The 24,783-nt window shown below is 36.5% G+C and overlaps 3 protein-coding genes across 6 annotated transcripts; 1 reads left to right on the forward strand and 2 right to left on the reverse strand.

The window, feature by feature from the left end:
• Positions 1–595: 595 nt before the first annotated feature.
• LOC122083474 lies at positions 596–3,493 on the reverse strand. Of its 3 annotated transcripts, none has more exons than XM_042651301.1 (3): positions 3,347–3,493; positions 2,899–3,219; positions 596–963 (listed from the first exon to the last, which is right to left on the reverse strand). In XM_042651301.1, the coding sequence occupies exons 2-3, from the start codon at positions 3,008–3,010 to the stop codon at positions 782–784; spliced, it is 294 nt and encodes a 97-aa protein (XP_042507235.1). In that variant the 5' UTR covers positions 3,011–3,219; positions 3,347–3,493; the 3' UTR covers positions 596–781. The 3 variants fall into 3 exon arrangements, with proteins under 3 accessions (XP_042507235.1, XP_042507236.1, XP_042507234.1); XM_042651302.1 differs by having other exon boundaries at positions 3,317–3,490; XM_042651300.1 differs by having other exon boundaries at positions 2,899–3,490.
• Positions 3,494–11,195: 7,702 nt separating this feature from the next.
• LOC122083064 (peroxidase 50-like) lies at positions 11,196–13,539 on the reverse strand. Its single transcript, XM_042650735.1, has 4 exons — positions 13,044–13,539; positions 12,752–12,952; positions 12,493–12,658; positions 11,196–11,803 (listed from the first exon to the last, which is right to left on the reverse strand). The coding sequence occupies exons 1-4, from the start codon at positions 13,269–13,271 to the stop codon at positions 11,388–11,390; spliced, it is 1,011 nt and encodes a 336-aa protein (XP_042506669.1). The 5' UTR covers positions 13,272–13,539; the 3' UTR covers positions 11,196–11,387.
• An 8,226-nt stretch (positions 13,540–21,765) lies between these two features.
• Positions 21,766–24,191, forward strand: LOC122083858. Of its 2 annotated transcripts, none has more exons than XM_042651770.1 (3): positions 21,766–22,298; positions 23,188–23,385; positions 23,481–24,191. In XM_042651770.1, the coding sequence occupies exons 2-3, from the start codon at positions 23,305–23,307 to the stop codon at positions 24,048–24,050; spliced, it is 651 nt and encodes a 216-aa protein (XP_042507704.1). In that variant the 5' UTR covers positions 21,766–22,298; positions 23,188–23,304; the 3' UTR covers positions 24,051–24,191. The 2 variants fall into 2 exon arrangements, with proteins under 2 accessions (XP_042507704.1, XP_042507703.1); XM_042651769.1 differs by having other exon boundaries at positions 21,767–22,221.
• The last annotated feature ends 592 nt before the right edge of the window (positions 24,192–24,783 follow it).

Raw genomic sequence — 24,783 nt, forward strand, 5'->3', positions numbered from 1 at the left:
AAAAAAAAAAAAAAAAGAGATTGAGAATACTCTCATACGCCTTGAAGAAGCAAGGTATAATAAAGAAGAAACCAAAAGCAGAAGCGCAAAACTGCAGAAGAAAAGTGATGAGAGTAAGAAGTCACAGATGGAGGTACAAGAGACGAAGTGAAAATTAAAATCTTAAAACTCATGTTTCAACGTTTCCGGGTTCCAGGGCTTAATATGTTTAGGTTCGAGTTCAGTTTATATAGGCTTCACTTTAATCAAATTATTTCGGTTAAACTGATGATTTTATCATGAAATCAAAATTGAATCAAATAAAATTTCATTTTCCGAAACAAAAACGAACCAAAATTTTTAAAATCTAATTCAATTTGATTTCAAATGGCAGGTTGGGTTCAATGTATTAACATAAAGGGAGAAGATTCCCTGAGCGAGCAGGGTAGCCTAAAACCTCTCACAGAGATTTTTTCTTCTCCTTCATCAAAAGAAAACCATGCAAGGAGGTGTAGTAGTCTGCAGGGCTGGCTGAGGAGTTTTCTCTTCATAATCCATAGGATTGGTGAACATCTACTACACATAGATAAGAGAAGCAATTGAAGGAGAGTCTCAGTAGAAGCCACAGAAACTTAATATTTATTGATCAATAAGAAGTGGGAAGGGGCGATATCTACAAGCGCCAACCAGAAGAGAAGGGTGAATCCCATCTGTCTCTTTCTATCCTTTCTACTGGGAAGTCTATCAACATTCATGATGACTCAGGAGTCAGGAAACTATTGGATGATCATCAACTGGTAGATCAAGAGGAACGACAGAGACAGGTAGAATTTCTGGCCCACATGAGAAACTTCAAAAGGGCTCTCTTTTGTTTCTTGGATGGAGATCGACCAAGTTCTGTGTCTGTTTTCTTCAGCATATCCCACATCACATGCACATCTTCGTACTCGCATTCACTTACATCATGCCGGAGCTTCAATAGCCCTGTTTCATGATTCCACATGAAGGGGAAAAAAAAAACACACACACACACAAATTAGCTATGCAAATGAATGATATAACCAATAAACTTTATTCTGTAATTGTAGGGTTATTACAATTATTCTGTTAAGATTTAGTTTCAAAATTTCTCTTATTTGAAGTCATGATGCTGTTGGGATTTTGTATCCAGATCCAGATGTTTGTTCTCAATCAGTGAAGAACTCTGAACACAAATGTTCTCCCTCCTGTTAGAATGGATTCAAGATAAAGCTTAGCTCTTCACTTTTTTTTTACTTTTGTATTTTGGCCCATATAGACCATCATTCAAACCTCTACAGTGTCTTAAAACACACTCAATTCATTAACTACTATCCATACATTCAAGCTTCTAACTAGTACCCCAATCAATTGACTGTATTTATTCCTGAAACCTTTTACCTCTCCTTCCCTTAACAGCCAGCCCCACCACCTAATCCTCATGTCGAAAGTCTTCTAAATATCCTTCTTTCCAAGTTTCATCATGTTCCAAGCCCGTTAACCCTAGTTTCTTGTACTTCTGTAAAACCATATTCAAGAAGGATCAGCCCTAATTTACTGAAAACCAAAGGTATCCATATCCGTTTAACTTATATCACCTAGTATCACTTATCATCCATCTCAACAAGATCAACACAGCTACCACCATTTTAAATGTACATTGTTTCTTTGTTGTCCAAAATCCAGATCCATGCAGGACAGTTGGTCTTAATTTTAAGAGTAACATTCTATTTGATTTTCTGGCTTTATGTTGAACCAATGCTAACTTGGGCTATAGCCATATATTGATAATCAATCTTAATACGCTATAGGCCATGTATTGATAATCAACCTCAATAACTCTTTCATAACAGTCCTATTTTCGACGAAATCTCTTCCTACATAATCTAAATCTTTGAATTCTAAAGCACTCATCTGTCTCTTAATTTGAAACCAGAATTTAACACTTGTCTTATCTCATCAATTAATATATCATTGCAAACAGCATACACCATATGAGTCCACTCTGATCAACTCATCTGTAACCAAATGAAAAGATGTTTGGCCCAATACAAACCCCAAGTGTTTGCAAAATATGATTGGCCACGACTCTGGTCTTTATGCTAGTAATTCTGATACTAGTTACAGTTCCATCATACCAACCCCTCCACTATGTCAATAGATTTTCTTGAATCATTTTTATTCTTCAAATCCAGTCAAACGATCACTTTATACCCTATCATATGCTCACTTATAGTCATAAAAATGATTGAAGATCCTTCTTCACTCTCCTTAATTATCCCATCCATCACTAAATAGCTCTAGTTTAATTACACTAACTAAGATTGATTTTATAACATTTTAGTTCCATTTCTTAATCTGGTCTTGATTATTTTCCAAGTTCCATATAACCACTATAAAGTTTAATTCCACTGTACTTCTCTGAATATCACCCTTCCTCACATATGAAGATATAATTGCTGAAAATATTTCTTCCATATTTCATCACCAAACTGTATATTGTCTATATCCTCACTCTAAATGCATCTAATATGCTCCAGGTTCCTATTTTTCCACTTCACTCTACCATGTATAGGAACTCTTCATAGTCCTTATACCATAATCTATCCTTGAATCCTAGGCTCAAGAATTTACGGTGTCCAAGTATTTCTTAGAATCCAGAATACCTAAATAGTAATGAACATCATTTGCCTCCCAATTCCAAAATCGATCATTCCTCTTTCTTTTTTTGGCTGATATATGAGAGTTTAAACATATAATATCTTTAGGATAAGCAGGAATGAGGAGGGATCACTTCCACAATTTCAAAGGCCAAGCAGGGCATGGCCATAGTTCAAAGGCTTAAACCAATTAGTGTTGAAATCCGCAATCAAAAGAGAAAGCAAAGTTAGGAAGACATACCGCTCTTACGAATACCAAGACGTGTAGCAGTGCGGCTCCAAACTCTTCGCAGGAGAAACATCACCTCCTCCCACCACTCCAAACACCTCTCTCTCTCACTCTCTCTACCCATCCCTAATAAGGAGGCCCTTCTCTTTTAGCTCAGGGATCAAAGACGTTAAAGAACAATCGCCCTGATTTGAAAGCCTTCTCTTAGCTCCGGGATCAAAGACGAAGACAATAAAGAACAATCGAGAGAGAGAGAGAGAGAAGCAGAGAGATCAGATAAGAATTGAGATTTCCCTTTCCTGAACCCTCGCCCCTAGAATCTCAAGATTGCTTCTGAACAAATTAAAACAACAAAAATAAAGGGGAAGAAATCAATAAAAATAGGTACCGAATAAATAGAAATGGAGATAGGGTTATCAAAAGAGAGAACCCGAAATTCTAGGGTTTGCAGAAACTAAACTCGGCAATGGCTACGACTCATCCCCTGTCTCTCTGTTCTCCCGCGCTATAGAGACTTCAGTAAATCCCTCGGTCGTGGTCGGTGTTGTGGTCGTGGTCGGTGTTGTGGTCGTGAATCACGACCCCCGGTCTGAAATCGTCTTCTAAAGAACCGCCACGTGTAAATTTATAGCCGTTGCGAACGTGTCCGTATTCAATGGGGTTTGATCACGTTGAATGGAACGGGACGGACGGGGTTCTTAGTCTTCACGTCAGTAAAAGAAGAATGGACGCGTCAAACCTTTTTCCCCGTACACGTGGCTAAAATATTTTATTTTCGTCCTTCAGATCATGGGATTTTGATCCGGGACACGGACGGCAACTATGCTATTATTATATGGTTGCGTGTCGACTACGGAGTGGTGGGCTTGTCCTTTTGATTCCTTCCACATCTGATGACTTCAAAAGGTCCAACCCTTGAGTCCAAGTGGGTTACGTAGGGTTGTCAACTGGTTAGTTCGATGGGTTTCTGTTGGGTCCTAATCAGTCCCCACTGATAAGGAGGCTAAGTTAGGCATGACCGCATTTATATTTCCAATTATATAATCAGGCTCATGGTAATTTGTCTATAAACAGGTCATAAACGGTTTACGATGGAGCTAAATGGACTATAAAAGACCGGCCAACAATTGGTTAAAGGTGTTGATCAATTTCAGTCGAGCTCCCATTGGGTTGCAATGAAACATCATTACCAACTCTTGGCATGATCAAGCTAGGTTTGGCACTGGGCTGTTTACTATCGGTCGGCCTAGTGTCGGGCTTTAACTGATTGGGTCTATTTGTGCCAGCTACCATTTTTTTTTTTTTATAAAGAGCTTTTGACACCCCTAAGAGCTAAGATTATGTTTTCAATTTTATTGAGAATTATAGAGTTATAATCTTGATTCCGTTGGTGTTTTAGTGTAAAGAGCTTTTGACACCCCTAAGCCCACAATTTCCTGAATTTTTCTCCTTATCTTTTCATTTGTACAATGTACAATTTACGGCGAAATCTCATTTTTCCTACACATGAAGAAGGTATTAGGATCTATAAGGTTATAAATCTACATCGGTTATTTCAGTTTTAATATCTTGTGCTAAGCAAAAAATAGTGACAAAGAAAAGAGTAAAAATAATTGTAGGAAAATATTAAAAAAAAAAAAAAAAAAGGCATGGGTTATCCTCTCTCTCCTTTTGGAGAAAGATCATCTTGCCCTCTTGTATTTAATTCAATAATTGGTGCATATCACTAATTTACCGAAAGTTGGCACCATGCACACAACCCTCATCCAAAAATAAAAATCTTGAGGGAAAGTGATTGCTACCAGCAAGGTATTATGATTTTTCTAATACTTTCTCTCTCCTCCTTGACATGTGAGTCCTCTCTAGAATATAGATATGTATCTTGCACCGGCCCATCTCATGCTCCCATGGTTGACGTGGGAGATTTTATTGTAAACTAGCAATCTGACATTCCCCCCCCCCCCCCCCCCCCCCCCCCCCCAAAGAAAAAATAATAATGACTTCCATTTCAAACGAATTACTCATTACTCATTACTCATGGATTTAGGTATCGATATTGTATACTATTATCAGCCCCCTTACACTTGATTCATATCAATATCAACAATGACAGATATTAAATTATTTGAGAACTAAAATCGAGAGATTAATATAGGAGCATGGTTGAAAATACTTGAGAGGTCTTGGGATCAGACAAAAACATCTATGTTGTCTTTTACCTTATGGGATCAAACAAAAATATCTATTATTGTCTATTACCTTTCGGGATGGATAAAAAATCTGTGATTGTCTTTTACCTTATCACACCTTCATCTATACCAATCTTGTGATACACCATCAACCAAGAATCAAGATCAAACTGGACTAATATCTCATCCAATCCGATCTAATTCGATTCAATTCCTCAAACCGTGCTCCAGAGTCTAGAAGAAAGAAGTTAGGTAAGGTGAGTTTTCATTAATCAAAGCTAAAGACTTGGCCTAACTAATAAAGTCTTTCTTCAATATGGATTATGGGCTACATGTTTACCCCATATAACTACAAGACCTTTCTTTATTAAAAATATTCCTACTTGTTATTGTTTATACAGTCATACTATATTGCAAAATGCAAATATATAAAAATAAAACTATTCACTTGCCAAAGAATATATAAAAATAAAATTAATCAATCCCTTCTATTTTTGCCATGTGCATCAAATATATAAAAACGAAAATTATTCAATCCCTTCTATGTAACAGAACTCTTCAGAAAAATTTCCTTATACAGAAATAGTTAATATAGAGCTGTTCTTATCTGAATTGCCATTAAATTAATTAAATTATATGGAAAAATGAATATGCACAGCCAATATTACATGTCTCCAACACTCTCTCTTTTATTTAATTTTTTTTGGCACACATTCTCTCTTCTCTGATCATGCGGGTCTTCCCTAGATGAATCATGAGGTACTTTTTCCTCCATGCACCCATTGGCTTAGCTTGAAAGATGTTAATACACATGTGTGACATATAAATTTCTCACCCCCCATATCCTATAGAGAGTTGTAATGTTTAATTAAAGTAATGTACTTAGAATTAATTATCGAATATAGAGTAATAATTAAATCCACCTACCTTGTAAAAGTCAGTCAAAATTTCCGAACTCCGAACTCCCACAAAACTCAAATAAGGCAATAGTTCTTTTTCCTTTGAGCTCTTATCCATCTCACATTATGAAATCCTTTTCCAATTGCTAGTTATTTTCAAGGGGAAAGTTATCTTGGCATCCTGCGTTGAAGGAAGCGTGCAACCATCAATGGTTGTCAATATTTGTTTCCCTATTTGCGAATGATCTAGAATAACCCCCTCCCCACCATTGCTCCTTTTAACCCTATGAGCATCCAAGGGGAAAGTTATCTTGGCATCCTGCATTGAAGGAACCGTACAGCCATCAATGGTTGTCAATATTTTTTAATTTTTTTTATCAGCCAAACAAAAAATATTCATTAAATAGCAATATTTACATTGGATAGCATATCTGCCCTATATATGGGCTTTCCATTAGTTACAGTAGCGTGAGCTATAGATTTTAGTTCTCCTAATAGCCTATATCTATTTATAATACAAAAAGTAGGAGTAGCAGGAAGCTTGTCCAACTCATATCTGAGCATAATTAAAGTTTTTGGCCATAAGGTTAAAAGTTTTTCAAATTGTTTATCAAAAAACAGCTTTAGGTCTTCTGCGTCACTCCACACCGCATTCACCGTCCACCTCTTGGTCCTTGCCCATTCCAGCCCCTTGAGAAGACCCAGAGCCTCCGCCTCACCTCTTTATCCTGTCAAAACATAGTTTGATTCACAGAAGATATTTTTGTTTTGGGAAATACAAGCAATCGCTCATGCAGACATAGTTCTCTGTTTGTCCATGATACTAGTAATGATGAGAGTGATTGTGCTTGGTGTTAATGGTGTGGGTGTGATGATAGAGTTTGAGTTAGATGTCACCTGGTTCTCTTGATTAGAGTGAATAATTCCGTTTGCAATCCAAAATTCAATGTGCTTAAGGGTGCTAACAAAATATGATTTTTGTGCATAGAAAATTGTTTTATTTCTGTGATTCCAGAGAAAGTAACAAGTGATTATGAAGACAGAAAAAAAAAACCATCTCAGATCTTTTTCCGGAATAAAACCAGAATTGAAGCAAAATGAAACTAGTTTCTTAACAGAATCCATTGGAAGATGATCAAGTTTAAAGCCCAAATTTTCCTTGTGATTTCACAATCCACCAATAAATGGTAAAGAGATTCTTGCTTGGCTGAGCATAAATGACATAATGGGTCTATATCCACCCATTTTGTCAAAATATCCTTTCTTGGTAAACCGTCATTTATTGTTCTCCAAAAGAAAATCTTAAACCTGGGGTGGATCTTGATTTTCCAGAAAAATCGCCACCATCGTGAGCATGGAAATGAGCAACAACACCTGTTTGAGCATGCATTGAAATGTGTTAGTGTGTTGGTCTGGAGAAATTTAGCAGCTAATTTTGTTAAGAAAGATCCCTCCTTTCATAAGGTACACCACCATCTGTCATTATTATGGGATAAAGGGATTTGAACAATAGAATCAGTAATATTACTGGGAACAACAGAGTTTAGCAGTTCATTGTTCCAAGTATTGTCAATGATGAAGCTACTAACTGATTCATTAGAAAGTGTGCGTGTTCCATTGTTGTTCAAAACCTTGGGTAACTCAAAGAATATTATTTTGAGAGTGAACCCATGGGTCAAACCATAAGAAGGTATTGAGGCCATTACCTATTTTCCGAATAACCATCCTTCTCAAAATTGGAAGAATTTTATTAATGTTATTCCAACAAGGTGATCCTCTTGTTTTAAGAGTTTTAGGGTCTAAGACTGACCTATTGGCAAAGTATTTTGACCTAAGGACTTGAACCCAGAGACTATTAGCATTTGATAAGAGTCTCCATCCCAGTTTGAAAATAACAAGTGGTACTAATGGTTGTCAATATTTGTTTCCCTATTTGCAAATGATCTAGAATAATCCCCCTTATTGTTCCCTTAAACCCTATGAGCATCATCCGAAGGCCTCGATCAACTATGACAAAAGGAAAACTCAGTCCTATTTATAAGTAGTGTTATCTTTTACAAAATAAAAAGGCACTCACCGATCATGTTAATTATTTATATATAAGGGGGCTTTAACAAATTACTTAGATATTTTTTCTCCAATTGGGGAGGGTGGGGTTGAGACTTGGGTTGGAGTATTTTTTTTTTTGTCACTAAACATCTATTTCACCACATGGAAAGATGATATGTTCATTCCAATAATTTGATAGAGAGGAGTAGAGGACATGGTCTAAATTAGTCACATATCAAAATTTTAAATTAAATTCAATTAAAACATGTAGAACACTAAGATGACCACGTCCATCTGTGTTTATGCAAATCTAGAGGAAGTTTCAAATTGAGTGTTTTGAATAATTCAGTTAAAAAAAAAAAAAAATTGGTAAATGATGATTCTATCAAAATAAGATCATGCAACAAGTTGCAAGTTGATCAATCGAAAATTCAGCTCACAAAATTTGAGTCGTTGGGAATCAAGATTAGGAATTCCTTCAATCCTATTCTGATTCCTCAAATTATCCATAAAATTCTGACAACTATAATAATATGGTACATTTGTATTAAACTAAAATCAAATAGAAAAAAAAAATTATCACAATATTAATATGCAGAGTCTTGTGCACGCCTTCGCATAATCCACTTGTGAATCCCACACTTTCTTCCTGTTATAAGTTATAACTCACTATTAGATGATTCTATTTATCATCCCTCATTAGTGGAAAACTGTATTCTCACGTCATCCTTCTCTTAAATAAAATAATCACATCTAAAACCCAATAAGCGCAGCTATGGATAGCACGTTAAGAATAACAAAAACACTCTCTCTCTCTCTCTCGATTAGAATAAGATTGGACCAATTTCTACCCAAAAAAAAAAAAATATTGGACCAATCCGGTAGTCGCATGCATGTTGATTGTTGCATGCAGCAGGCTTTACCTTAAGTGGGCAAGTGGTCGATCACTGGTCTTAGCTACAAAAAGCCCAATATAAATCATAAACAATTTTTTGCCGTCCATTTACAATATTAATGGGAGTGGTTGGCACATCATCAATACCATGAGAGGTCCTTTTGATGGTGAAGTCTAATTTTGCCATTTGCCATGTGCCATGTTTAGTGCGAGTGAAATTTTGTAGACAAGTAGATTTTAAGGTTGGTCAATCAGATAAGTCCTAGTCTTAAAATTGTATGAAAAAATATATATATAAAAAATGTTAATATATGAATCAAGATTATACGATTGAGTATGAAATTCTACATATGGTTATTTTACGTCTTTTTTTTTTTTTTTTAACCAAGATGTCTGGGAGATGCACAAATGGGAAATTGAATCTGAGATCATGCGTCTATCCACACAATCCCCTATTCGCCCTAACCATCTAGGTAACCCATGGATGGGCAATTTGCTAGATATCCAAAATAAGATTTTTTTTATATCTCCCTTACACATGGTAAAACTAAGTTTTATGTCTAAGAGATGATATTTAAGAGGATGATAAGAGAATGAACCCACGGGACTAGTCAAGACGAAGGTCTAGATACCCATCATTAGCAAAAAAAAAAAAAAAAAAAAAAAAAAAAAAAAAAGAGAATGATAAGAGTAATCATGATCACATTTTGTATTGCATTAAACTTTTTATATCCTTCTCCTTGAACCCTATAAGGCTATAACACCAAAATACCTACTTAGCTTTTCAATTTTTACTAAGAAAAAATTTGGCAAGACTAGAGAGTTTATCAATGTAGGACTAGCTGGCAACGCAAAAAAGTGGGGGTGGGGGTGGAGCAGAAATTATTACCCAATTAAAAACATTTATCTGATATAAAACTTTGAGTTAAAGTAATTGACAAATTTGTTTAAGAAAGCAAAAACTAGTTTGAATTCTCACACCAAACAACCTGTAAGAATATAAAGGTATGTAAAGCAAGAGATAGACACAATCAATAGTGGTTCGGACAGCTTCCTACATCTACTACTAAGGCTCTTCAAACACTTAGATTTCCACTATCTCAATTGCTTTAATTTCCAAGATAGAAATCAAACCTAACATATAATTTTACACATTCGCTACCAACCATTTGTTTTTTTTTTTTTTTTCAATTCCGAGCTCACAACAAACCCAATTATTTTATAGCTGACAATCAAACCCTGTTTTTCACTCCAATTAACACCTAACGAGGGTGTTTTATGGTAACCCAAGGGAGTAGCATAATTGGTAAGCAACAAACTTAGTATGAGCCGTAAACTTGGACATCCTAAGTTCGACTCCCACTAAGCACACCTTGGGCCACTCACATGGGAGCAGTTTAGTGCTCTTCACTACTTTTAGCCACATGGAAACGTAATGTGGTAATGCTGACCATATGGATGGATATCTTGGAAATGATTGAGATTAGCCACATGCCAAATTTCAGCCACATGCCAAATTTCAGACTCATTCAATCATATACTCGTGTGTATCGATATATTTCTTGTATTTACAGCTATCTATTTTTTAATGGAAAATCTTTATAGTTTTTAATGAACTTTAGAAACTTAATTTCACTACTATGCTAACCCTATTTTAATTGAAATTTTACATATGTATAATCTCTTTAGCTCTACATGTCCATAAAATTTTCAACTTTATCCAATTTACCATGGAAACAAATATTGGTGTTGAGACTTATATGACTTGAAAAAAGAAAACATGCATTTTTTTATTAAATAAGAAAAATTCTACGATACTGATAAATGCTATTATTCTTCATTAAAAAAATGATGAATTCATGATATCTGTTGACTTTTTTTTTGGATAGAATATCATCCATTGATTTTTTTTTTTATTATTGAATATGTACGTTGACATTTTTGTATTAAAGCATCTTTTGACATTTATCTTTTGAGGTAAAGATGAAAATATCCATTGACATTGATAACACATTATAGAACACAAAACCACACATGTTGCTTACCCATACAAATAATCTATGGGAGAGGGTTCCCCATGACACCACTGTGGGGGAGAAATCTACGATTCTACATTTCACAATGGTAATGCAAAGAATAGTATCATTCACATGAAACCCATTTAAATTATTCAGATTTCGGAAAAGATTAACTTTGTTCAAAGCCCACAAAAGAAAAAGAACAGGATCAAGTAAAGAAAAAATCTCTCAATTCACTAGTTCTAGTGAGTCTGAAAAATTCCACTTCTTTCTTCTTCTTTAATCTTCTTACAATATTATTCTTAATAATAATTGACACTTACAAAGAATCAACATAATAAACTGTGTTTCCTAGGATTTACTAATGGGTGTCGAGTCTCAAGCCTCGACCACAAAAAAAAAAAAGGTTAAATTCATTTATTAGAGAGAGAAGCTTAATCAATAAGGTTAGTTAATTAAAGACTGAACAATCGCGGCGGATGTTGCCCTGTGAGCCCATCTTGACTCCGACACGGCCAAGCCTAGTCATGGCATTGATGAAGGCTCTTTCGAAGGCAAGAGAGTTCGAAGCCCAGAACTCCACGAAAGGCTTGGACCTGGAGTCAGTGTAGAGAACCTGGTCAGAAGTGAAAAGCCCCTTGCCTTGTTGGAGATTCTTATAGTACATATTGTCGAACACCTGAGGGGTGGTGGGATCCATGTCGATGGCTATCCTGGGATCCACATTCTTGGGGCACATCGATCTCAATTTCTTCACGTACTCTGTGTTGATCGTGGGATCCACCACTCCTAAAAGCGTATTTCCGGAGTAATTGTATATGCGATTCGCGAACTGGTTGCAGTGAGAAAACCCAATCGTGTGTGCCGCTGCCATTAAATAATTTCACATAGGAAGTGATGTTAGAATAAACACCAATAAATATGAAGAAAATAACAGATTCACATAAGATGATATAGAGATCTAACAATGTTCATACACATGGTTTTAAGTATCGGTATTGTATCGTATCAGTATCGATTGAGATTGATCTCTGATCCTTGATCAATCTGGATCATTTAGCCGTATCGTTTCAAGGGTAAAACAGTAAAAATATTGTACTTTTTGTTTAAAAATATCATGGGCAAAACTTATTAATACTCACCGATCCGATCCGGATCAATAGATACCAATACCGCCTCCTAAATCCTTATTCACACAATAAGGTGATGTGTGCTATGTCCTCTGAAAAATAAGATGATTCACTATAATAGAAGAATGATTCGGGTGAAGAAGAAGATGATTCACTATAATAGAAGAACGATTACAGTAGTGACATCTTAAGAACACCCAAACTCTCCACAAAAAAACTCTCGCCACTGAAATATGTCGAAATAGTTCAAGAATTCGAGACAAATATAACGAGTAGTTTGATGTTTTAAATACTTGAACACGATCCTCCAACTAGATTTTAAGGATAATTTGTATTTAATTTCTAACAAGTGTTATTATATTGAGAAAGTTATCACGTGTTATGAGTTTACCCAATTTTCAAAATCATATGAGGTGAGGTGCACACCTGAAAGAGCGATCATGTCGCCCAGGTCGAGGCCACGAGAAGCAAACATAGAGGTGAGTTGGTCTAGCTTGAAACTTGGGAGAGGTAAATTTCCGTCGACGCTTGAAGAGGTAGAGCTCAGCCCATCCAATCTTCCCAACCTAACTCGATAAGACGGCCCGCCAGCCTGCATTATTGAATTCCATTCAATTCAATTCCTCACAAATTGAAATTTTATTTTCTTCTAGGATTGTTTGTGGGGAAGAGAAGAAGGAATTACCAGGGCAACGACATCTCGGGCAGCCATGGCGAGGATATCTGCACAGGATACCTTGTTCCGGCAACCAGGGGTTGCGTCCACCGCTGCCTTGGCCTTAATTACTGTGTCGAAACCATCTCCGGCGAGGGACAGGTTAATGGGATTGTCCTTCTCGGCTTTGTTGTTTGCTGTAGAAGCGATCATAACCGACGCATCGCATCCCTAATTAAGGATAAGCAACAAGAAGAATGTTAATCTAAGAGACTTCGATCGACCTGCAACTCTTATGAAATTGACATTAATTCATATTCACCTGGACAAAGCAATCGTGGAAGAAGAGACGGAGGGTTGCAGGCACAGTGACGAATGTTTGATTAAACTTCTTAGTGACTGCATCTCTGACTATCTTTTCCACATTGGGGCAGGTCGTATTGGAGTAGTGATTTAGTCGAAGCGATGCGGATGCTTTACTGGGAAAGAGGTAGAGGTTAAGCAACAATGCCCACACGACCACCACTCTAACATCGAACCCTCGCCCCATCTAATCTGAAGTTCCCAAATCAAGGTAGAGAGAGAGAGAGAGAGAGATTGGGGCTTTCAATGGTTGAGAATGTGAGACCTGAGAAAGGCGAATACATAACAGATATAGGCACGAGCCAGTTGGCTGGAATCTTTGTGCCAGCCATGAAAGTAAGAAACTAGATTACGATCTTACAAAAGGATAAAGACGATGGCTTCAGCCTCCTCATCGTGGTTAGCTTTCCCTAGAGAGAGAGAGAACTCGCCAAAGAAAGTGCAGATGGTTTGGTAGGCCGGTGGGAATAACGGGAACGCGACATGCACGTCAGGTGCTTCTTCTTGCTTCGTATTTGTACGTGTTTGCCATAGGAAACTGAATTATGCTAAAGACAAAGTTCATGGGCCTGGGCTATTCCCAAATTCTGTTCCCTGGATCAATTATGTTCCTTTCAAGTTTCAGCATTTTGTTTTCTCATAAATCGAATGGAATTCATTGACAATATGAGTTTTGCAAGCCTTTAGGCTCCGTTTGGTTGCAAAATAAATCAAAAGGAAAGGAAGTGAAATATTTTAAATTTAAAAAATAAAAAATCTAATTATTATCCCATCAAATTTTCAATGGGAGGCATATTTTAGATATTTCATTATTCCGGATTGCAAAAATTACTTAAGGGAGAGGGTTCCCTCAGATGCTCATTTGCAGGCATTTTATGGTTCCCCCTTCAAATTTCCAATGGGAATCGTATTTTATACATTTCATCATTCTAGAAGACTGATGAAATGTGAAGAGGTGTGCGTAAGTGATTCGCATACTAATGTAATGACCATCTTTTCCCCATTACTTAAGCAACAAACGGATAGAGGGATAGGTATGCTGCCAGTATACAGCAAGTCAACGAAAAACACCAATGGGGGTACCGGATGAGGTATCATACAAGAGAGGTAGGGGGTCATTTCAAAAGGAGAAGAGAGAGATAGACATAGTGGGTGTTAGCATATAGTATACCAGTAGCACACCCACCCTTTTCTCTATCAAGAATATGAAATGATTTGGAGTTAGTGAAGTAATTATTACAAAATTTATTTTTTTAGGTATGAGAACTTCACCTCCTTTTCCTTTAATTCTTTTGCAACCAAATTAATCTACAGTAAAATAAATTTCTCTCAGTTATTTTCACTATCATTACAATTTAGGGTGGGATTGAATTCCTCTGTGGCGAGTAGGAAGTCTGGCATGTATTCAATAACCAAAAACTTTCAGGCATGGAGCTTAAGGCAGTCGCACACAGCCCAAGGCATTTCTGGACGTTGGATGCGCCTCAAACACCCTGTTGTGCTATAGAGGATCCAAGTCCGTTAGAGGGTAGCAACCGCGAAAGTTCAGGCAAATGAGTGGGTTTGGGTGGGCTAAGCAGTCTTGGTGGGTATAGGTTGGGTTTTCTAGTGGGTTCATCTGTCTATTGGGTCCAAACCTTAGAAGATACAATATAGTTTTGGGCTTTCAGTCTAAACCCAACAGCAGCCTATTTACCAATTGGGACGGTTTATTCAGGTAGTCACACTGGGCTTATAATTACAACCCCTGATTACAAGAGAGGGATTATAGTCTCCAATGTTTCTTTCACAGACTCCACCTTGGATTGTTAATAGTAGGCAATATGAATGTCAAGGACAACCTTGTAGAATTGGCTTTAGAGGAATCCCTCCAATCAATGCAGCATTAGGAAAGTGGGGGGGGGGGGTGAAGACTCTACAAATGTGGGTCATGGTTTTCTGTCAACTGCATAATTGATATGGTAATTATGCCATTGGATAGATAGATTTTGAGTTATGTTAGTCATGTATCAATTTTTGTGGTCCTTCTCAACTATAATCCATAAGTTCTGAATGATCCAACTAGTTTCAAATTTATTGAACCTATATGATTTCATTGAATTTTTAGATTTGAGGATCAATTCTAAGGTTTTTGGGATTGATTCGGTCAATTCTGATCTAGTCTCAGAATCCACTGGATCGATTCGATCCTTGATTCCAATTTTGAATAATCAATTCTTTCTTCTTCTTCTTCAAGGGCAGATCTGCTATACACTCAACACACTTTAAATACTAGTCAATAAAATATGTGTAACCAGAGTCTGGTTACCAGACTCCATGGGGTGAGGTCGACAGGCCATCTTTTTCATTTACATTTAAAAAAAAGAAAGAAAAATTCATTCGAAAACGACTTGTGTTATCTAGAGGACTCTTGTATATGATTGGATGTGATCTTTTCTGGTTTAAATAAATAAAAGAAATGAAGTGAAAAAGAAGATTGTTGAGTTATGTGACATCTAGTTCGGACAAGGACAAAATGACTATCTCACCTTCATACCAATGAAAAAATCTATCCCTTTTGGATGTCTCGTGTGTATTTTCATTGGCTTTTGCATGGATGTGCAAGGGCCATGTAATCTGCCAAAATTCTCTTCTAAAAAAATTAGATTAAAATTCAAGACTGACATGTGTAATTGATGACACCCACTCAAAATATTGGTGTCCCGTGCATAAAGGACCTTGTGTGGTCCTCTAGCATTGTCCAATTTCATTTTTAGACGCTAACGGGAAAAAAAAATAAATAAATAACAATAACAACAACAATGATGAAGGGACTCAAAATGCTAGGAAGGTGGTACCACAAACATGTTGTGCTGATATGGCAAAACCTACATTTATAACTACAACATGGTAGATTGTTCCATACCCTTACGTGGTGTAGGCAGATTTGCACTCATCCATCCACTTGTCAATTCATGTTGAATAAAATTTAAAAAATAAAATAAAAAATAATGATAGAAAATCATAATTTAAAAGTTTAATATATATTTTTAAATATATTATTAAAATGGGCCATCAAATTCAACGAAACATGTGGCAAAAAGAGTAATTTTTTTGAAGAAAAGATTTAAGAAAGGAGTATATACAGGGCTTCTAAACATGGAACAAAATTCAGATCGACTTGGATCAGTCTAGGTCGACCAATCCCAATTTGTAAAGCACGAGTGTATTATAATTTAATAGCTTCCACCATCGTCCCTCTTATGGCTCAAAGCATGCAATGTGCCTGGGCTAGTCTAGAGTAAGAAACATCTGTATTTCTCTTTTTTCCTCATTAACCTATCAATTTTCATGATTGAGTGAAAAATAATTTTATCTATGCAATGTTTAGGATCCTTCAACCACAGTGAAGAGAGAATTTTTTACTCACAAGATCTAACCCTAGGATAAAAATCACAAATGCTATTAAGAACATTGAAACCACCATTTCAAAAATTAGAATCAAATCAATATATTTCAATTCGAATCAATCATGAGTCATGACTGATTCAGAATTAGATATTCCAAAGTGATCAATTCTAGGGTTTTTGATACGGATTTGGACCAATTTTGATCTATCCCAAATTAAAATATGTAGAAATCGAATCCAAGTTTTAAATTCTTAGAAATAGAAAAGACAAACCTATGAATATGACTAACCCAAATGCTGAGCTGAACTAAACCCAAATAATTCTAAGCACACCTAAGCATGATAGAGAAATCCAAGCTCAATAATAATAATAGTAATAGAGAATCAGAGATTTTAATACGTAAGTATCACATCAAACTTAAGAAAAAGAATCCAAGCTAGGGAAAGGGGGATTGATTTTTGATCTAATAAGTTGGGGCCTGGGGAGTGTTCGATGTCCCTGAGTCTGGATTGCCCTACTTGACGTCATGATCCTTCTTTTGGTTTCTGGTTGATGATGACAATGACATTGTGGATCCCACCTCTCCAGAGTTGAGTCCAGAGTCTCCAGACTTCTATTGTAATTGAGTGTAATATGCATCCATTGTCTAGTATCTACGAACAATGTGATCAAGTACTGGTCCCTTTTTTGGGTAAAATTATTTAAATGTACACGTGGGACCCACCGAATTAAAATATCTCCCTTGGACCACACAGACTTCATACTAATCCTCTATCGTGACATGGACAAGCTTCACGATTTTTGGCTGTTTCTACTCACTTCCATTTTGGTTGTATTGAAGTCTCCGACAAGTCTCTTTTGTTGCCTTGGTTCTCATTATCATGAGAGTTATCGGAGTGATTATTCTCTACAGTGAGTACGGTGATGTGATGAACATTAAATAATTGAAAATATATGAACATATATTTTTAGGTCCTTTCAGTTATTTGATTCTCACCACACCATTGCATTCATTATAGATGATGGATTCACGAGGTATAGAGGTATAATCTCACATCAATTTTTACCATTTTAAATTATATAATCAAAAATCGACTTCAATTTGAATTATTTGAAATTAGTTGATAAGTGATTAGAATTGGCGATATTCAGTTGGATCAGTTACGATCAATTTTAACTATCGGATTTCTTATTACTTTCAATGGGTTGGTTTGACACGGTTTTCGGGTTGAGTTGAATTAGTTTCAATATGGGAATAGTGAAATCGAAACCAAACCAATAAGGAAATTCTGATTTTGGTTTTGGTGTGATTTGGTTTTGGTATGGCTTCGTGGTTTGTAATCAGATTGGTTTTGGTTTTTTGTCTGATTTGAGATTATTTTTCATACAAAACTATGCAAAAACTTGAATTTTTACTGAATTTTGGACTTTTCGGTTTCTTAACTATTTATTTCGATTTCGGTCCAAGTTTTCGGTTCTAATTTGGTTTTGGTTTCATTTGGTTTCCTATGCTGTTCGTTTTGTTAGTGGGGTTGCAATCTCTCAAACCAAAACCGACCCAATAAGCGGTCAGTTTGATTTGATCCAGGTTCAAACGGCTTGGCTTGAGACGATTTTACCTATTTGATTTAGGTATTGACATCCCGAATTTTGGATTAGACCAGAATTGATGTCCAAAGAATCAGTCCACCTTCAAACAAATACTGGAATTGATGGGTAGTTACTCAACTCGGTTTGAGAAATTGAGTATTGATCGATTGCGATCGATATTGGTATCGAATGATTGGATCTAATCCGGATCACACTTCGGTCGTATAAAAAGACTGTTTTGTCCTCAAAGATACCAATTTCTGAATTATTTTGACAAAAATACCCTTCATCCCTACCATTTCCATACACTACTTGTACCTCAAACCATTTAAAGACCGACTGGGAAGAATTAATTGGGTCATCATCAAGGGTAAAACCTCTTGTGGACAGAAGCTGGCCAGGCCAGGCCAGGCCAGGTAAAGGTTGGGTGTTTGTGCAGTATATGTTTCCATTGGAGGGCCAGCCCTGAGTTGCGTAAGTAGCCATCCAAGAACACCAGGAGCACATGTGAATTGCAGAGTTTGGAACCTGGGAATGAAGCATGATCTGCTACCCCTTCTTCTTCTTCTTTTTTTTTTTTTTTACATAAATCAGCCCATGTAGGTAAGCCATAGGACATATATAGCAGATAAGAGAGAGAAAGTGCTTCGTTTCTTTTGAGGTGGGCCAAGCAATCAAACAGTAGAGAGAGAGAGAGACCCATATGGCTCAGCCTTGCTTTGTTTATAAAGCTCCTTTTGTATGGGGAGAAGCCCAACAGACCCACCATTCCATACGGCTGCACCTTCCTGCACAGGCAACGCGTGCTTCTGTGTCGGCTCTCTCTCTCTCTATCTCTATCTCTCTCTATTTCTGGTTCAGAAGAATGAAGAAGACAGAAGTAGGGGGGGGGGGGGGGAGACAAGGATAGAGCCGGCGTGTAATGCACTCAGAGTATGAGAGTTTGGGGGAGAGAGGGGAAGTGAACCCAAGATACCCAACAAGCATGTGAGCATTTCTTGATAATCACGAATAGATCAGAGTAGAGTAGACATGGATTTGGTTTTCGCCATTAATTTTGTTCTTAACCCTTCTTCCTTAACCCTTTATTTTAATATGTTAGATTCGTTACCTTTTAATTAATCTTTTAATTAATCTTTTAATTAAAATCTTAATTAATTAAATCCTAATCCATCTCCCTCGGTAGTCGATCCCATGAGCCCCTCCTTTGATCTTGAGCATTTGGATAAATCGCCTTAATCTGTCGGTACAGCTACAACATGTAAGGACATACCCAGCACCCCCCCCCTCTCTCTCTCTCTCTCTCTCTCTCTCTCCCCGTTACTTAACACGCACAGCTAATTATTAGGTTTAATTAAGCTTCGTACATTCTGTTTGTTGCATCGTTTTAAATCATGGTATTGATACCTAATCAGGGTTTCTTCTTTTATTTTTATTTTTTTTCTCCTAAACCCTAATCATGGTTTCAATTAGGCTGTATTGGACAGTTTCGCCTTTCATATTTTTTGAAAAAAAATCCACTTTTGAACCATTTTGCCATGATTACGCAATATACACTAGAGTGTAGATCAGGTTCCCTTACCATTTGATCCACATACATAAAATCCATCCAAGGGCTTTTTTTATATGCACCAATACTACTATGGATAGGATATTGATACCTTGAAACAGAAAAAGATCCTCTCTAACACCACTTACCCTCCAACGATATTGATAACCTTGAAACATGGTTTGTTGGAAAAATTATGATTATGGAAAACAAATTGAAATTGTCTGATTGGAATCCGCCACAACTGTTTGTCCTCCTATCAGCCCTTGGTAATGGCAACCAGCCATCCAATGTAAATTCAACTAAAATAACGGACTGCATTTTGAATGTAAGATGTGTTAAGATGTTGGGAGGTATGAAGTTGTAGTACTACATTGGTATGTTCTGCTAACTTGGTGCCTTTGTAGGCTTCAACAGTTCTCTCCAATTGAAATTAATCATGATTGATCTTGATTACAATCGATGTGATATGATCGATTTTTGGTCTAAAACACTGGAATCGTTCTAGGCTTTTTGGAGTCAATTCCAATTTTCTTTTTTACCAGAATCAATAGGGACTAATTTGATCTCTAATTCCATGTTTTTAATCCTTGTTCTCCACCTAATGTCTCGAGATTTTGAATTGAACTCTCCAACATAGTTTCAGAACCTAGATAGGTCTCCCTGTTATCCTCCCTAAATTGTCAATTCACATGAAACTCTATGTGAGAATAAGTGTGGTCATTTTGTCACCCCAGTGTCGAGGCGTTGGAGCATATGACTGAGTAGCATTCTTAGCATTACTCTCTCTCTCTCATGTAAGTTTTGAATTGATACCTCCAACAAGACACTTTCAAAACTGCCTTCACTGATACATGAATAAGGGCAGTACGTAGCATTTACTTTGGATTGTGTCCTGTTTTTAGATCTTTGTGCGAGTTAAAAAGAAACGCTTTGCTTGCAGTCAATGATATCAGCAGATTCGTGGGTCAAGGATAGATTTTGAATCCATCTTCAATGTTGATATAGCTGTAGAATGATTCCAGCTTTTCTGGAATCACCTCTGCTAGCAGTAAATAGCAGATGCTGAACAAAACAGAACAGAACAGAACCGAACCAAAATTTAATGATTTGATTTCAGGTTATTCCCAGAATTGACCTAATAGTTATTACTACTACACATACTCTGTAGTTTTACTGAAAGATGACAAAAATGTGGATGGTTTCCTTACCCAGGTAATGGAAGAATCCAGAAGACAACTCAAAAAAAAGTGGTGGGAATAGAGATGAGATGATGAAGGTGGGAAATAAGGCTGACGCTCATGATAGCAGCATTCATGTGGGCCCATTCAACTAGTCTCCAGTCAGATGGGAGGGTCAGGACTCAGGATTGCCTGCCCACATATGATGTAATAAACATCTAATATTATGAAAATCGGAAATGAGGAATGAGGAATCGGTCAGTGTTTTCAATTTGGATTGGAATCGGTCTCAAAAACCACCTCTTAGATATGACATGAAACCCAATGATCCAATGGAACTTTTCCCAGTTCCAACCCCTTCCCACAAAACAAAATCTCTCTCTCTCTCTCTCTAATTGGAATGAAAAAAATAAATATTCTTTTTTAAAGAAGACAGGTAAAAACCATCATTATTTTAAGTATTTTTTATGTATTTATTTTCTATCAATTTCTTGCGTTCCAAACAAAGCTTGAGTGAATGAAGGAGATGGGATAAGGTCTTACAAGTTGTAAAATGATGCCCAGATTCTTCTTTTCAGTTTCTGGAAAGTTAACCCAGTTTTTCTTTGCATTGATCACTATAATAAGACTCCTACCAAAAAAACAAAAGATAACTATAATAAGATCAATTAAAAGGCCCAGTTTTTGCATAATTAGGTAAAAGAATCCTTTGATGACAAAGGAAAAAATAAACAATAATAAGATATAAGATCTTTCATTCACTCCATTTTTGGACCATTCCAAGATGTACCCAGTCAGTGTACGGTCAAGATCAATGAGTCAGAAGCTCTCTCTCTCTCTCTCTAATATTATTGTATGTATTATGTGCATAATACATCATATATTAAAAGACAACTGTTAATAGTTATATATATATGTAACTCTTGGGTGCATGTGATGCATCTAAGCAGGCTAAGCTGTCCCTTTGATGATTATCTAGAGCAGTGTAAGGCTCTGCAATTCTGAACAATACCATATATTATATATAAGGAAGTATTTATTGCATTCAATTTAATATTTATCTTCTGCTGGAACTGTCCCAAGCATCTCTTTCACATACCTTGCATCACATTGGTTGAGGTACTGAGGATTTGTTTGGCATGCCTCATACCAAAAATACAATAATACTTAGGTCTGTCAGTGAAAGAGAGAATCTTAAATTCTTCTTTAGATTTTATTATATTTAATGTTTACATTATATAACTTAATAAAGAATGTGATCTGTGAAGGCCTTAAGCGGAGAGGTAGTGTTTTATCAAAGGAAAGAAAGGCTGTGACTTGAAGTTGGTGTTAAGGTTTCCCTTGAAACAGTTGGAAACACTTCTCTTATTCTTCTCCCTCATCATAGTACCAAAGTTCTTGATCTTCTCAGCTCATGAGACTCCAAAGGTGAGTGGAGACAAACAAAATTCAATTCCTTTCCTGCCTTTGATATTTGATTTTATCAGTAGAGAGATCAACAGAAGGTATAGTTTGTTGCTTGCATCTTATTTGTGTTCATTTATTTAAATATATTTTGCAGCTTTCTTAGAGATCCACAGGAACTTGTTCTAAATGGCCCAGTTTATCAGAATATCTCTTCTCTGTAATACCCATCTGAAAAATCAAGGTTCCTATAAGTTTTGTGCTGATTCTACAGTTACCTGCTTGCTTGCTCCTGTTTGGATTCACTAGTTAAAGTGCCCAATTCTGTGATTTTGAAGTTCTCACTAACATCTTCTGACCAGTAAAGCTTTCTGGATCTCATGTTGTGAACTCTCATCACTAGTGAGTGCATACAGACTGCTGGCAGAAACACAGAGCATGAATCTATCAGCGGGCAATGAAAACCAGCTAGAGGATTCTAGTTAATGGATAGGGTTTTCTAGTTTTCTGCTAGATATAGATGAAAAGAAGGTAATTATTTCAGAACAAGGGATTATAAAACCAGAAACAGGAGGTGGTGGAGAAACATTACCTTGTTTATGCCCAGTAAGGTTTTACAATTGAATCTCAAATTTTCAGGAAAATTGAAGTCAAGCCTTTCTATTTGATTGCGAATCTGACACAATATAATGTTGAGCACTTATAGAATTAAACAGTGGAAGATATCTAGATTTTCATAAAGGATGTCTTTGGTTAAGGAGCTATACCCTGTCAATGTTGAAAATTACTAGAAAATGGACTTCAGCCATTGTAGCCTACAGGATTCGAAGCAATCCCGCTCAATTTGAAGAGCGAAAGTAGCCATAACCAATTCACCTTAACATGCTATTTTCTATACTAGCTTATTACTGTTTTATAGCCTTTCCACCAATTGGAAAAACATGTTTGAAATTTGGTGTTAAGCTCAGATTGTCAACCATCATGATGCAGGTATAGAAGGCGAAAAGAGATATACGATCACAGCTGAGAAACGTTCAACAAGCATATCTGAATTATAATACGCGGGACATTAGCAAGTTAAAAAGAAGGCAATTTGTTGCAGTTCTGATGGATAGGATTTTGAAACCATTTGATATGGAATCCATGAAGATGGCCATGTTAAAGCATGAAGAAACATTCAAAGAGCAGGTATGTGTTCCAAATGCAGGTCTCTTGTTTCTCCCTTTTCTTTCAGTGGTCCACTCACTAGTCAGCGATTCTAAGCTTCGCCTATGATAATGCAGGTTTATGAACTTCATCGTTTGTATCGAATTCAGAAGATGTTAATGAACAACATGAAGAGCAGTGGGACACATGGATATGGTACAAAGAGATGGAATCTTGATGAGATTAGTTTGAGTCAGGTTAGTAGTACATATAAAGAAAAAAAGAAGCCACAGAAGCCAAGGAAACTTGATCTGGAACAACCTGCTGAAGAGTATATTGCAGAGGAAGGTGGAGATGGAATGTTAGAGATTGAGGATGAAAACGATATTGAGCTGACGTTAGGCCCCACGATTTATAATCGAAGAAAGAAAGATGAGACACCTCTAACTTCAGATTCAGGACCAAGTTTCTCTTCTTCTTCTACTGAATCCGGCCATATGAGAAGGACAAGAACAGGGGCATATAAGAGGATGGATACAAGAGAAGAGTTAACAGGCCATGAATGGGGACTCATCCAAGTGCCTAGCATGCATCCAATTTTCCCAAGGGGGACAAAGAACAATTACAATGTTGAAGAACAAGTGAGACAGGAGAAACTAAACCGGCCTCCTTGGCTGTTTCCCCTTTTCAGTATGAACATGACTTAACACCTTCTTGGTTGGTGTCCATAGATTTGACTGGTTCTGAGTTGCTATTTGTGATTGCTGTTTGCATGAAAATTTCTGTTTTGTTCTTAGTGTAATGGGTGATGGAGTATTTAAACAAGGCTAGCATTTTAGTGAGCTAAACTCAGAACCAAATTCAAATTGACTTCAAGTGGGTGTATAATTAGTTGAGGCCCATAAAAAACTTAACAGAATCAACTGACAGAAAGTGTATGTACTCCAGGATAGTGTTTCCAAAAGGCCAAATTAATCCTGTATCTGAAGAGAAACAACATTGTTTTGACTCTTTTGTGTATCTTTCCATAACTTCCTTATTTGTGTAAAAGATTTATAAACTTGTCTGTCAAATCACTTTGGACCCCATCAAAATTTCTCAAGCAGCCAGAGTTACTGCATATGGTTGTTTCTGTGTAGATGATATAGAATTTTACAAACTAAAATAACATTAATCTGATTTTCTTAAAAGAAGAAAACAAGCAGTGATGAACTGGTTTATGTTAAATCCTAAGATCGCTTGCCAATATTAATTGCAGACAAGTGAAAGGTAATGAGGCTGTTTCGCTTTCGCTGCCCAAAAGATAGAATACCAATCTGAATGTAATTTATTTTCCAATAATTTTTCCACCTGTCTTTCCCATTACATCAACCTCTTGGACATAGAGTAGGACGCAGATGACCTTTGTGGAGTAATCAAATAGATTTTTCTGCTCTATTA

The sequence above is a fragment of the Macadamia integrifolia genome, chromosome 7 (assembly GCF_013358625.1).
Source record: "Macadamia integrifolia cultivar HAES 741 chromosome 7, SCU_Mint_v3, whole genome shotgun sequence".
NCBI lineage: Eukaryota > Viridiplantae > Streptophyta > Magnoliopsida > Proteales > Proteaceae > Macadamia > Macadamia integrifolia.

What these genes read in the sequence shown, in the direction of transcription:
- LOC122083064 (XM_042650735.1), bottom strand. Translation starts at nt 13,271, where the DNA reads ATGGGGCGAGGGTTCGATGTTAGAGTGGTGGTCGTGTGGGCATTGTTG. An exon ending in CCCGAGATGTCGTTGCCCTG is followed by an intron (nt 12,659 to 12,751) that starts GTAATTCCTTCT and finishes TCAATAATGCAG; the next exon opens with GCTGGCGGGCCGTCTTATCG. An exon ending in CGACATGATCGCTCTTTCAG is followed by an intron (nt 11,804 to 12,492) that starts GTGTGCACCTCA and finishes ATTTAATGGCAG; the next exon opens with CGGCACACACGATTGGGTTT.
- LOC122083858 (XM_042651770.1), top strand. Translation starts at nt 23,305, where the DNA reads ATGGATAGGATTTTGAAACCATTTGATATGGAATCCATGAAGATGGCC. An exon ending in AAGAAACATTCAAAGAGCAG is followed by an intron (nt 23,386 to 23,480) that starts GTATGTGTTCCA and finishes ATGATAATGCAG; the next exon opens with GTTTATGAACTTCATCGTTT.
- LOC122083474 (XM_042651301.1), bottom strand. Translation starts at nt 3,010, where the DNA reads ATGGGTAGAGAGAGTGAGAGAGAGAGGTGTTTGGAGTGGTGGGAGGAG. An exon ending in TCTTGGTATTCGTAAGAGCG is followed by an intron (nt 964 to 2,898) that starts GTATGTCTTCCT and finishes ATCATGAAACAG; the next exon opens with GGCTATTGAAGCTCCGGCAT.